The sequence below is a fragment of the Chiloscyllium punctatum genome, chromosome 12 (assembly GCF_047496795.1).
Source record: "Chiloscyllium punctatum isolate Juve2018m chromosome 12, sChiPun1.3, whole genome shotgun sequence".
Taxonomy (NCBI): domain Eukaryota; kingdom Metazoa; phylum Chordata; class Chondrichthyes; order Orectolobiformes; family Hemiscylliidae; genus Chiloscyllium; species Chiloscyllium punctatum.
In genome coordinates this window covers 29,571,206-29,585,858 of record NC_092750.1, presented here as the reverse complement: position 1 = coordinate 29,585,858, position 14,653 = coordinate 29,571,206, and the positions used below count along the sequence as shown (strand labels likewise).

Genomic DNA, 14,653 nt, shown 5'->3' with positions numbered 1-14,653 from the left:
AGAATGAATTCCTTTGTCCATCCAAGCATTTAGTGGAGCACTGGTTAGGCACAGTTTCTAATAAACCTGGTCAAAAATGGTATACATCTGTGGAGAAGGTTGGTTTTGAACCTAAGTCTCCTGGATCATAGGTTGGAATACTCACTGTGTCACAAGAGCCCAGACAGAGCACAGATTAGAGCATTTACTTCTTAAGCAGTAATGTTTCTGAGCAGTATTTAACAGAAGCAACTTGGTATCATCCACTTGTGAAGAACAGGAGAGATCCTCAGGTGTCCTCCTTTCAGAAAGGCCCAATGAATTGTGCTAACTAGGCACCGAGCATAATCGTAGACTCATACAGCAAGGAAACAGTTGTAACTGTACCCGCATCCACTACTTCCTCTGGAAGTTCATTTTACAAATGAACCGCTCTCTGCATAAAATAAATTGTTCCTTACGTCTTTTTAAAGCCTTTTTCCTGTCATCTTAAAAATGTCCTTTAAGAGATGGACCTTTCCTGGAAACAAGAATCTTATGAGCGGAAAGGCCAACTTCATGAGGTGGCCGCTAATCAGAAGTTGACATTAATGCCACCAGGATAGGGCTGGCAGCTGTCGGTAATGCATCCAATCAAAACCCAAGGATTGTCAGGTGTCCAAGCAACAGGTAAGTAAATGATGGTGAGAATGGGGCATACAGGATATGGGGAAGAAGGCCAGAGTCAGGGGCTGGGGACAGCTCGATACAAGCAATGTTTCTAATGGTTCTTATGATAACTGTAATTATTGAATTCTCTCACCTGACTTGCAGGAGTGTCCATCTTCTTGTAGAATATATCCTGGGAAACACATGCACTCATAGGATTCTGCTGTTTTCATACAGAAATGCTGGCACAATTGTCCAGGGTACAGCGAACATTCATTTAATTCACCATCAGTTATGTAGTTGAACGTAGCCTCTTCATGCACAGAATGCGCTTCTTTAAGACTTTCTGTTTCTAAAACTAAGGAACAAAATATTATCAGTTATTTAGTTCAGTAACACCAACTGGAAAGCACCTTCAAATTGGAACAAACAAAATTACTCCCAGACTTGCTCAAGACACTCGGAGCACTTCAGAAGTGTTTTCTGAATCATCGTTGTGTAAGGTAATAGTTCTAAAAGAGTTAATATTTGAGCTATACTGAGTCTGACTAGACTGACGTTCTCACTGCATTTGTATGGAGAATCAGTTGAACTCTGGCACAGTCTATCAATGAAAGCATGTGATTTCTCCACCTCTTGTCAGTAATGCCTAAAGTTCCTAAGAGTAACTGAAACTTGCATTTAAATACTGAACTGCAATAGGCTAACCCAGGTAGAAGGATCACTGGCAGTACTATACTCACAACTGCAAGTAGCTGGTACCAAGTCATCACATCTTATTATGACAGTCATTGAACAACATGTCAGGCAACAATTTACATAGAAAAATAGATGCAGTGGGTCCTTGATTTACAAATGCCTGATTTACAAACACGATCTCAAAAATCTCAATGGGCTGAAGGGCTTTTTCTGTGCTGTGTGACTCTATGACTCTATCAGTGTAATTTTAAAGATGCCATATATGACAAGTACTCATGAATGGTTCCTTTATCTTGTCTTGTATTGTGTTCCATCTTGGGTACAAATCGACTTGCAAACAACTCCAGAACAGAACCCATATGTAAGGTAAAAACAATGACTGCAGACGCTGAAAACCAAATACTGGATTAGTGGTGCTGGAAGAGCACAGCAGTTCAGGCAGCATCCAACGAGCAGCGAAATCAACGTTTCGGGCAAAAGCCCTTCATCAGGAATAAAGGCAGTGAGCCTGAAGCGTGGAGAGATAAGCTAGAGGAGGGTGGGGGTGGGGAGAGAGTAGCATAGAGTACAATGGGTGAGTGGGGGAGGGGATTAAGGTGATAGGTCAGGGAGGAGGGTGGAGTGGATAGGTGGAAAAGAAGATAGGCAGTAACTGAGGAGACAGTAACTGAGCTGGAAGTTTGAAACTAGAATGAGGTGGGGGAAGGGGAAATGAGGAAGCTGTTGAAGTCCACATTGATGCCCTGGGGTTGAAGTGTTCCGAGGCGGAAGATGAGGCGTTCTTCCTCCAGGCGTCTGGTGATGAGGGAGCGGCGGTGAAGGAGGCCCAGGACCTCCATGTCCTCGGCAGAGTGGGAGGGGGAGCTGAAATGTTGGGCCACGGTGCGTCACCTTCATCTCCTCCCCCACTCACCCATTGTACTCTATGCTACTCTCTCCCCACCCCCACCCTCCTCTAGCTTATCTCTCCATGCTTCAGGCTCACTGCCTTTATTCCTGATGAAGGGCTTTTGCCTGAAACGTTGATTTCGCTGCTCGTTGGATGCTGCCTGAACTACTGTGCTCTTCCAGCACCACTAATCCAGAACCCATATGTAACCTACACATTATATGTGTTTGCATAAACTTTGATTCATTTCAAACACCAATACATAAATCAGTGGTTGTTTGAACAATTTCAAAGTTTCATCTGAAAGACTTTAAGATTTTTGATCATCGAGTGTTATAAAATTAAATATTTTCTGTTTGGGATTTTCAATGTTAGGATTAAGCACTTCCTGATCATTTACTAATGTATGTAATTGCAGACTAAAGGGGCACAGTATGGTTTTATGAAGCACCATAGATGACGTCTTCACTGCATTGCAAATCCGAGAAAAATATAAGCAATCAACTGCTTGATATGGACTTTCTGGTCTCACAGAAGTCTTTGACTCTATCAACAATAAAAACTTATGGACTATCCTTCTCAAATTTACCTGCTCTCAAATATTTTCTCACTGTTCTCTACATGCTCCATAATGCCATGCCAAACATGATCCAGAACCACAACAACCTATTACAATGAAAAATTGGGCTAGTCAATGGCGATGTGATCACACTGACCCTCTTCTCCATTTTGCTCACTGTACCACTGCACTCCATCTTCAGCATATTACAAACAAGTATGGAGTTAACATACAAAACGGTCTAGATAATGATTCAACCTAAGCTGCCTTCAATTTGAAACTAAAATCAGTTCAACTTCAGTCATTGAGCTCCAGGATGCAGGGTGCACCAAAATTGAGCTCCAGATAATTATAGATTTTCTTTTCTATAAGATAATACACTATTCATTAAATACCTGGAAAACTAGGGTCTTCCTCCAAACAGCCCTGAAGCACAAACCCTTCCCATATCAATTAAGACCAATGCAAGATCCTGGGAAATTTGGACTATTTTTCACAACTTGGAAGTCTCAAAGAGGCAGAAATAGGTGTCAAAATCCATCTCCAATGTGCCACCTCAGTTTTTGGCTTAATAGGGAAAAGAGAAGTTGAGAAACAGGATATCAAAGCCAATACTTAGTTTATGGTTTACCAGATAGCAGTGATCTTCATATTCTTAATATGCATCAGAGATTGAACAATCTATAATAAGCACTTCAAAGCACTAGTGAAGTACCATCAGCTGTGTCTTCACAAGATCATCCGAATCTGGTGAAAACAATAAATGTCCAATAGCAGATTTCTCTCCCAAACCAATGTGTCCTGTATCAAGGTGCTAATTCCTCAACTGGCCCCACTGGGGAGTATACATTGTTGACATGGCTGCCTCCAGACCCCCGAATCAACTGCAGTACTCAGACTCAACTGCAGCAAGAAACCTCAGCAGAACACAGAAACAGTTTGGAGACACCCTCAGAACATTCACAAAGCACCCAAATAGTCCCACTGATATGTAGAAGTCTCTGGCCTCTGATCAACCAAAATGGAGAAGGTTCCTTCGGGAAGGCACCAAACACATTGAGAAACATTCTTAGGAACAAGTAGAGGTGAAGCTGAAGCATTAAACAATGTGCATAGACCTCTCCAATGATATATCTATCTGAACCATCCAACTGCTCTGTATGTGGCAGAGACTGCTGATCATAGGTTGGACTGTTCAGCCATCTCGGAAACCACCAAACCAATGTGGGAACAACTCATCCTCCATTCAGAAGGACTACTCAAAAGGAGGAAGATCTCTCTTTTATTCCAGAAGAATGAGCCTAGGTTTGATCTACAGAGAAAGACGATCTAACAAGTACTACTTCCTCCACCACTTATCCTTTATTCCCATCAATGTTAATTCTAACATTTCTAATTTTTACCAAATGAGCTCATTTTCATGCTGTGGATAATTTTTTTATCTTTGATTTTAGCACCATAGGTTTGGATTCTGGATGAGACACTTGCAGATACATTAAAAAGCTAGCTGAGGTGCAAGGATGTCAATAGGTTAACAATGGCATTTTAACTGGCAGCTGAGCCCTGTCAGGCTGCAACAAGTTTGTAGTAAAGATGAACAGACTATGCAGTTAAGTAAATGTCTTTTCTTAGTGGGGTCAGATTAGTCCTCTGGGGCGATGAGTGTATTGCACATGTGTCCTGGTTTTCCAACTTGGACATCACAAAATCCAGACACGATTAAAATCAATCCTTGGGTTAGGACTACTCAAAATGACTCCATGTGGCAACCTTACAGATGGAAGACATTTATTCCATTAGCTTATTTTGTAACAAATTCCCAAGTGAAAGGGAAGTGTCTATGTTGCGCCACTCTGTTTTCTTGGTCTGTTCCCCAACAGTGCTTACTTAGACGAGGCAAATCACACACCCACATTCACAACATTAGATTTCACAAGGGTGTGAGACATTTTTCTTCGAATGATACAAGTTTTATATTCAATCTTTTCCTTTCAAGTCCCGTGTTGTTATTGTCCATCTGATTTCCATACTTTATATCATAAAAGGGCGCAACATATCCCAGCTTAGAAATAATGTGGAACTTTGGAATCATGCAGATGCTTTGTTATGGCTAAGGTAGGAATATGTGACTAATAGTTTTAAAGATAGTATGATTCTTCAGAATTCAAAATAATTCCACATGTAACTCATTGACTGAAATATATCTGTTTCTTCCTTTCTTTTAAAAGTAATGACTTTGCAGGAAAATAGTTATCAGATGCAGTCATTTTCCAGTGCTGGCACTAAATGGATTTATTGGAATGCAAGAACTTCATGATGTGGCAAACACAGAGCAATGTGATTTCTTTAAAGAAGACAGTATTATGTGGGTGGAGATTAACTGCTGAGGACACCCTGCCACCATCCAAAAGTTAAAAATGGCATTCTCCTTTTGTTATTTCCACATAAAGGCAAGACTTCCTTCCATCTGTCCTCATCACACTGCACATACAAAAACAACGGAAAATGTGAAAGAAGCCTTTATTATACAAGCCAATTTCCATTTGTCTATTTTTATGACCCCACTAAATACTGTTAGCATCAAAATCATTGAGAAAGTAGCTCAACACTGAAAGTAAGTGCTTTACTTAAATTTGTAATAATTCATAACTACATGCAAGACTAATTTCTGTGAAATAACCCAAAATTATTGTCTTTTCTTCAAAGTACCTTCCTTTGAGTTGAAAACAATCACATAACAAAATTAAAAGATACTCTAAGAAAAGAACTGCATGAAGCTGACTTCAATTTAAATCAACTAGATTTTAAAAGGAGTACTTTTCATTTTCAAGCATTTGCTTATCCATTAGAGACAAGAAAGAAATTTGATTTATCTAAGGCTATTAACATCCTTAGGATATCTTAAAGCACTCCTCAGTCAATGAACTATCTCTGAATAAAGGTCAAATGCTGCAGATGTTGGAAATTTGAAACAAATACAGTGAATGTTGGAGAAAATAAACATCCATGGAGGGAAAGAGTTACTGTTTCAAGTCCAGTAGGATTCTTCTTCAGAACCAAATTATTAGAATTCAACCATCTTTGAAGTTTGCTATTTGTTGCTTTGTAGGTAGTGGGGGTTGCAGTAGCTACAATTTACACAGTTACAGTCAGACTTACCTTAACTTCAGATGTTCACATTTGAGGATGGATTTTATTCAAGACAGGCACTTTTGTTTGAAATGTATTATTTGGTGCTATATTTTAAATACAATATGGAATTCCTGACTTTGTTATAAATTTACCTTATCTCGTTACATACTTATTACAGAAATTCTCTCAAACTATAGGTTGGAAAAGCTTTCTCTCTTTAACTTTGTTCCAGGTCAATGTAACAGAAATAATATGATTTCTTAATAAATGGTCATTTATGTTTTTTTTTGCTTTATCTTCTTTAAATTTGCATGATTAATAGGTACTGCTTCAATTTTTAAAAGTTGCTTTACTTATCATTCTTCAAATTTGCAGTCACTTCAATTTCCAGTTTTGACATCCCAAGTTAAGAAAACCAAGCTAGCTTACACTTTTGCTCTTCTGCTACATTGTTGGGGTACAATTAAAATTATACTAATAACCTAGATTATTGTAGTGTAATGTACATCAAAGAGTACTTTCTGCTGGTCTTTGGAATTTGTCAGAATCTCTTGCCAACACATTTTTCTCTTCCTTTCATTCGGCTCCACCTGAAGACAGCTTCAGAGCTAGAGCCAAGGTACTGTTTCCAACACACATTTCTTTTCTGCCAACTAGAATCATCTGTGTTATTACTTCAACCTTCAGTTTGATGCAACAGCATATTCCTAAATGAAATTAAGTCCCACCTTTTCTCTATAAAGAAAAATGTTAGTAATTTTTATATTGAACCTACATAGAATTTCTTTGGTTATTTTTGATTTTTATTAAACTTTTTTTGCAATGTGTTTTCATAGCCAAAGAATAGGTGAATTTATAGCTACAGCATCGTCTACACTGTACAACATTCTTTCACTGAAATCAGTGTGAATAGACTTAGGAGGGCTTTTCACTGAATCTTCTAATCACTTAAAAATGGCACACAGAATCGGAATGCTGTAGTCCTCTCCCAATCCCCATCTTTTCTAACAGATTTTTTTTTTATTTCAAAAATATACTTTATTCATAGAATGATTTTATGGTCTGTACATTGGATCATGCCATACATATGTCCATATTTACAAACACAGATTCGCATTTATCCTTGTCATTCGCATTTACAATCCTGTGCATTTTTCAATCTTGTTCATATACATATATTTGGCTGAGGCATCAGCAGAGCCCAAAAAAACGTCCGCATGGGCCCCCTGTTCTTCTTTAGGCAGGCCGATCTTACACGGTGGTCTTTCCCCACCGCGCCTTGGCGGCAGCTGCCCCAAGCTTCAGTGCGTCCCTCAGCACGTAGTCTTGGACCTTGGAATGTGCCAGTCTGCAACACTCGGTCGGGGTCAACTCCTTCAGCTGGAAGATCAACAGGTTTCGGACCGAGAGAGGCTGGACCAGCCGCTATCTCTGGATGAACTGACCAAGGCCCTCGAGTCCTTCGAAAAGAATAAAACTCCCGGAAGCGACGGCTTACCGGTCGAGGTTTATTCCGCTCTTTGGGACTTGATCGGCCAGGACCTGCTGGAGGTGTATGTCAGTATGCTCCGGGCAGGTACCATGAGTGAATCCATGAGGAAAGGCATCATCACCCTCGTCTACAAGCGGAAGGGGGAGAGGGAGGAAATTAGAAATTGGAGACCGATCTCACTGTTAAATGCAGAATACAAAATCTTGTCAAAGGTCATCGCCAACCGGGTCAGGTCTGCTCTGGGATCGGTGATCCACCCGGACCAAACCTGTGCTGTACCGGGCAGGAAGATCTCTGAGAGTCTCGCACTCCTCAGGGATACGATCGCCTACGTGCAGGACAGGGGGGTGGACACCTGCCTCATCAGCCTGGACCAGGAGAAAGCCTTTGACAGGATATCGCATACATATATGAGGGATGTCCTCTCCAAAATGGGCTTTGGGGAGGGAATCGGAAATTGGATCAGACTGCTCTACACCAACATTGTCAGTGCAGTCTCAATCAATGGGTGGGAATCAGATAGCTTCCCTGTAAGATCTGGAGTCAGGCAGGGATGCCCCCTCTCACCCGCCTTGTTTGTGTGTTGCATAGAGCCATTTGCCGAATCCATCAGGAAGGATGCGAGCCTGAGAGGGGTGACTATTCCTGGCAGCGGGGGCCTGCAGGTTAAGGCCTCCCTGTACATGGATGACGTCGCTGTTTTCTGCTCGGATCCGCTGTCCGTGCACAGACTCGTGTGCATCTGTGACCAGTTCGAACGGGCCTCGGGGGCCAAGGTAAACCGAGGCAAGAGCGAGGCCATGCTCTTCGGGAACTGGGCCGACCAATCCTCTATCCCCTTCACCGTCAGGACTGACCACCTGAAGGTGCTGGGTATTTGGTTCGGGGGGGCTGGGGCGTGCACCAAGACCTGGGAGGAGCGGATCAGGAAGATGAGACAGAAACTAGGCAGATGGGGGCAACGGTCGCTCTCCATCGCGGGAAAAAACCTGGTCATCAGGTGTGAGGTACTCTCAGTATTGCTATATGTGGCACAGGTCTGGCCTATCCCCAGGACCTGTGCCGCCGCAGTCACCCGGGCCATCTTCCAATTCATTTGGAGATCAAAGATGGACCGGGTCCGAAGAGACTCTATGTACAAAGACCGGTGCAATGGGGGAAAAAACACGCCCAATGCCACCCTCACCCTGATGGTCACCTTTGTGTGTGGCTGCATCAAGCTGTGCGTGGATCCCCGGTACGCAAACACCAAGTGTCACTACGTACTGAGGTTCTACCTGTCCCCGGTGTTGCGAAGGATGGGCCTGGCCTCGCTGCCGCGGAACACTCCGAGTAGTTGGACTGTTCCGTATCACCTGTCCTTTGTGGAGAAATTTATGAGGAAAAACACCTTTGACCACAAGTCCATCAGGAAGTGGTCAGCACGTAGCGTCCTTGAGACCCTTCGGGAAAAGGAGAGGGCGGATCCTGTCGAGCGGTTCCCTGAGCAGACTGTCAAAGCCATTTGGCAGAATGCCTCATCACCAGAACTTTCCAACAAGCACCAAGACGTGGCTTGGCTGGTGGTGAGAAGGGCTCTGCCTGTGAGATCCTTTATGCACGCCCGGACTCTCTGCCGCACCGCACGCTGCCCTCGAAGTGGCTGCGGGGGGGACGAGACTGTCACACACCTCCTTCTGGAATGTGCCTATGCAGAGGAAGTCTGGAGAGGAATGCAGTGGTGCTTGTCGAGGTTCGTCCCGAGCAGCGCCGTGACGCGGGACTCCGTGCTCTACGGCCTGTTCCCTGGGACTCACACCGAGACGAACATTAACTGCGCCTGGAGGATCATCAACTCGGTGAAGGACACTCTCTGGGCGGTCCGAAACCTGTTGATCTTCCAGCTGAAGGAGTTGACCCCGACCGAGTGTTGCAGACTGGCACATTCCAAGGTCCATCTTTTCTGACAGATCCCATGCTTGCTCGTTATATAAAAGAGACTGTCAGATTCACAGATGAAGGCAATTAGAACTCAGAGGGCCACTTGAGTAGACCACATTTAGTTATTACAAGGACCTTAACTGTGCGAGTCATGAAGTTATAGCGTGGATGTAAACACTTTTTTAATGGTGCTGCAGGCCTACTGATTTTCATAATCTCAAATTTCTGAACTTACCACTCTATGAAAAGAAAACTAGCTGCTGCTGTCGGTGATTATTCAAAGGAACGCTATTGGCAAACTAGTTCCACCTGCATCACAAGGCTCCAGACATAAGAAATGCCAGTTATGACAACTCAATGGAAAAGTTGGAATGAGTGAAGGGTGAGGGGAGATTTGATTGACATTTTCAAAATCATAAGGGGACTCGACAGAGTAAATAGGGAGAATTATTCCTGCTCGTAAAGGGATGGCAAATAAGAGAACACAGTTTTAAAGTGTTTTGCAAAGGAAGCAAATGTGTGGTCATAGAGTCATCACATTGTACAGCACGGAAACAGACTCTTTGGTCCAGCTTGCCCATGCCAACCAGAAATCCTAAATTAATCTAGCCCCATTTGTCAGTGTTTGGCCCATATCCCTCCAACCCCTTTCTATTTGTGTACCCATCCAGATGCCTTTTAAATGTTGTAATTGTACCAGCCTCAACCACTTCCTCTGGCAGCTCATTCCATATATACACCACCCTCTGTGTGAAAACGCTGTGCCATAGGTCCTGTTTATATCTTTCCCCTCTCATCTTAAACCTATGCCCACTAGTTTTGGAGTCCCTTATCCTGGGAAAAAGACCTTGGCAATCACCATGCCCCTCATGACTTTATAAACCTTTATAAAGTCGCCCTGAACCTCCAATACTCCAACCTATTCAGCCTCTCCCTATAGCTCAAACCTTCCAAAACTGGCAACATGCTTGTAGATCTTTTCTGAATCCATTCAAGTTTAACAATATCTTTCCTATAGCAGGGAGACCAGAACTGAACACAATTTGTCAAAAGTGGTCTCATCAATGTCCTGTGTAGCTGCAATATGACCTCCCAACTCCTATACTTGATGCACTGACCAATAAAGTGTACCAAACACCATTCTTCACTACCCTGTCTACTTGTGACTCCACCTTCAAGGAACTATGAACCTGCACCCCAAGTTCTATTTGTTGTGCAACTCTCCCCAGGACCCTACCATTAAGTGTAAAGTCCTGCCCTGATTTGCCTTACCAAGTTGCTCACCTTGCATTATCTACATTAAACTCCATCTGATCAAGGTCCTATTGTACTCTGAGATAACATTCTTCACTGTCCACTACACCTCCAATTTTGGTGTCATCTGCAAACTTACTAGCCATTTATCCTATATCATTTATATAAATGACAAAAAGCAATGGACCCTGCACTGATTCTTGCAGTACACCGCTGGTCACAGGACTCCAGTCTGAAAAACAACACTCCACCCTCTGTGTCCTAACTTCAGCCCATTTTATATCCAAATGGTTAGCTCTCCCTTAATTCCATGGCATCTAACCTTGCTAACCAGTCCGCCATGCAGAACCTTGTTAAGGTCCTTGCTGAAGTCCATATAGATAACATTCAATGCTGTTTCATCAATCTTCTTTGTCACTTCTTCAAAAAACTCAATCAAGTTACTGAGATACAATTTTCCATGCACAAAACCATGTTGACTATTCCCTAATCAGTATTTGCCTTTCTTAATATATGTAATTCCTAATTTACCCACCACCAACAGCAGGCTCACTGGTCTGGGGCAAATATTTTCGTAATGTTAGTAGTCATGTTTGGACTGCATTGACTGGAAGTAAGTGTGGTGGAGACAGGTTCAATTGAGGCATTCAAGAGGGCATTGGATATTTATTTAAATAGAGAGAATGTGGAGGGATTGTGGAAAAGACAGGGATTATGAGCTGGAAAATGCTCATAGAGCTGGCACTGGCGTGATGAGCCAAATGGCCTCCTTCTGCTCTATAGTGATTGGAACCAGGTTAACCTCATTTACCACGAGGTCCTTGATTGGGCCTGTCTGATCAATATAACCAGGAAATTACAATCTCCTCAGTCAGGGTGCTGGCCATAGCCATTGTACGTTGCAAAGGGTGGCTTGGTGGTGGGAATACCAGCCTCTGTGCAGTTCATTCATACTTTGTAACACAATTCTGTGATTCTAGTTCAAGTCTCAATCCAGGACTTGAGCATAAAATTTAGACTGACACCTCAGTGCCATTCTGAGGGATTGCTAAACAATTGAAGGTGCAGTGTTTTGGATACAATACTGATCCATGGCCCCATTTGTCTCTTCAAGTAACTGCAAAAGATTCCATTGCACTATTTTGAAGAAAAAATGACTTGCCTGTAAATGAATATCACAAAGTACATTGTCACATATCTGTGGCTGTAAAGCACTTTCAGGAATACAGTGATCCTGAAAAGTACCATATAAAATGCCAGTTTTTCTTTCTTCTTTTCTAGCTTGCCTCCTGATGGGAATGATTCAGCTGCTCTCTGCTATCCATCCTCTGTTAGGTTTGGAATTGAGCTGAAAGTTGCTTGGGGCCAGATCGGAGGGTTTTAAAATGTTATCAGCTCACAATGCTGGGAGTTAAAATCCAGTCTTTTGTCTTTTCTAAATTCCTTTCCGATATTTCTATTTTTCCAAATGCTGCATTTGTAACTTACTGATTTTTTTAAAATCAGGGTTTTATTTGTAATGTTCAGCTTTTCAGTGAACCTTTTTGCACAACAGAATAACAGCTGTACTTTTAACAAAAATGTAACATTAGGAGCAGGAATAGAGCGTTCAGCCCCTCGAACTTGCTTTGCCATTCAATAAGATCATGGCTGTTCTGACAGTAATCTCAAATCCACATTCCCACCTACCCTGATAACGTTTCACCCCCTTGCTTCTCAAGAATCTATTTTCCACTGCCTGAAACATATTCAAGGACTTTGCTTCCAAAACCTTTTCCGGAAAGAGTTCACAGTCTTGTGACTCCTGAGAGGCAACAAAAGAATCTGCCTCATCTGTTTTAAATGGGCAAGCCCTGATTTTTATGACAATGACAACTTAGGTATAGATTTTCCCATAAAAGGAAGTATCCTCTTCACATCCATTTGCATGTAACTGATTTACTTCAGCGGTACACCTGAATTTTCCCAATCACTCGACTTGTCTGTGTTATTATCTCTTAAAATCCTTCTTATTTCTTTTTCATATCTGCTCTCCATCTGCAAAATGCAAACTTTTGGTACATTAGAAATGCACTGATATGGATTTTCAAGAAATGTGATGTCACACAGCCTAGATTCACCTCAACTTAGTACAATATGTGGAGTTTGACTCTGCTGAAACCAGGGCTATATGCAACCTAAGCGCTGTCACATTCAGTGCATATGAACTACCTCAGATATCTGTTCCCTAGGTATTTAGAATAACTGAAAGCTGAAATGGTCTTCATGCCAGACATATCTCTGTTCTGGATAATATCGGAGGCAGTAGAGGCAGAGTTTCTTATTGTGAGGTATCATGGTCAAAGACCCTATCAGTGTTTGACATTCATGCTTATTTTTGGATTGTTTCTTGCTCCAGTGTAGACAAATGAGCTCTGTAGGAAATTTGGTTATCAATTCTTTTCAACAAGATTAATTGTGAAACCAAGAGAAAATTTAAGCCAAACTGGTGAAAGGAGGATGAAGAAATTCTGGCCGATTCTTTTTCAATTTTGAGGTCTGTCTCTTTAAAACTTTTTGGTGGAATGTCCTCAGCCTCTGAATGGTATGCACAATAGCGAATCATTTAGGAAAATATGGTGAGAATGGAAAAATGAGATTCCGAAAGTCAAGAAAACAAACGTTCAAATTCTGCAACTAAGCTTTGAAGAATGAGATGAGAATCTTACTAGTGAGTGGTGAGGGGCCTATTTGCATGCATTAGCATCCATTAGTAACTAATCACACCTCATTGACATGCATTTTCATATTCTCTCACACACTACAGAAAAACTAGACAGAAACAATTCCTGACATGAAAGTCACAGTGGGTACCTGGCCCTTCCGAGTCCTTATTGGCACTGCATCCACAAGTATCCACTCCCTCTGCCACAAACACTCCATTCCATAGCAGCAGTGTGTACTGTCTATAAGATGCAGTGCAGAAATTCACCAATGCTCCTTACACAACATCTTCCAAATCCATGACCACTTCCATCTAGAAGGACAAGGACAGCAAATACTTGAACTCTGCTACCTGCAAGTTTCCCCCTGATCATCCTGACTTGGTAATATATCACCAGTCCTTCACTGTCACTGGGTCAAAATCCTGGAATTCTCCCCAAATGGCATTAAGGGTCAAGCAACACCAAGTGGACTAAAAGGCACAACTATATTTTCAAAGGCAACTCAGGACAGGCAATAAATGCATTCACAGCCAAGGATGCCCACATTCAGTGAATGAATTTTCTAAGACTCCTGCCCCATATATTTCTTTTAAAAGCACTTCCATCTACTTCACTCGTGCTGAGACTATTGATTAAACATTCTCTTTATATCATCTGATCTGCTTTTGGATTATCATATGCACCAATTACACGGTTAACAGCTCAAAGTCAGTATTAGGTTTCTCCACACTCTACCTCATGACTACATTGTCTGCAAATGGTGTACAAAAATGTGCTGACCCTATATCTCTATTCTTTTGCTTACAGTTTTGATATAGTTCTGCTGCTATAGTACCATATCACTTTTGTTAATTCATCTCTAGTATCTTGTCCTTATCTCAGAGAAAGATTCTCTCCTTCTCTTCAGAACCATAAATTCATATTTATATAGTTACACGTTACTCAATACAGCTCTCTAGTGCTGTATCCAAGTCTTTCTCTTTTACATCCTTTCTCGTGTTCTTTTCTCAGCCTTGCTGATGTAAATAACATAATCAACTACAACCTTGATTTACTTATCCCATTCCACTACACAACCTGCTTTAGAATTTTTGTGATGCATTGAATGTATGTTACTGACACAGCTGTCTGCACTGAACAGCTCTCACTGCTATGTCTCACTGCAGTTAACATCAGGAGCAAATTCCCTCTCAAATGAGCCAGAACTCTCGCCATGGAGAGGTTGTTGGGTTAGGGTTAGGGAGGACTCTGCATAGTTTTATACAATGTCATCAATGTGTGTCGCTGACCATGAGATCCACTCCAATGTCTTTTGTGTAGAATGAACTGCAATATGAACTGGTAGTTCTGCTGAATAGCAGAATTTACATTATTGC

The 14,653-nt window shown here is 41.9% G+C and overlaps 1 protein-coding gene across 4 annotated transcripts in view; it reads right to left on the bottom strand.

Annotated features, from left to right (window-relative positions):
* The window catches only part of fbln2 (fibulin 2), a 187,427-nt gene that overhangs the window by 56,534 nt on the left and 116,240 nt on the right, over positions 1-14,653 (bottom strand). For all 4 annotated transcript variants that reach the window (XM_072582227.1, XM_072582226.1, XM_072582229.1 and 1 more), the window contains exon 8: positions 782-985. In XM_072582227.1, the coding sequence (XP_072438328.1) occupies positions 782-985 (204 nt within the window). The remainder of the gene's footprint in view (positions 1-781; positions 986-14,653) is intronic.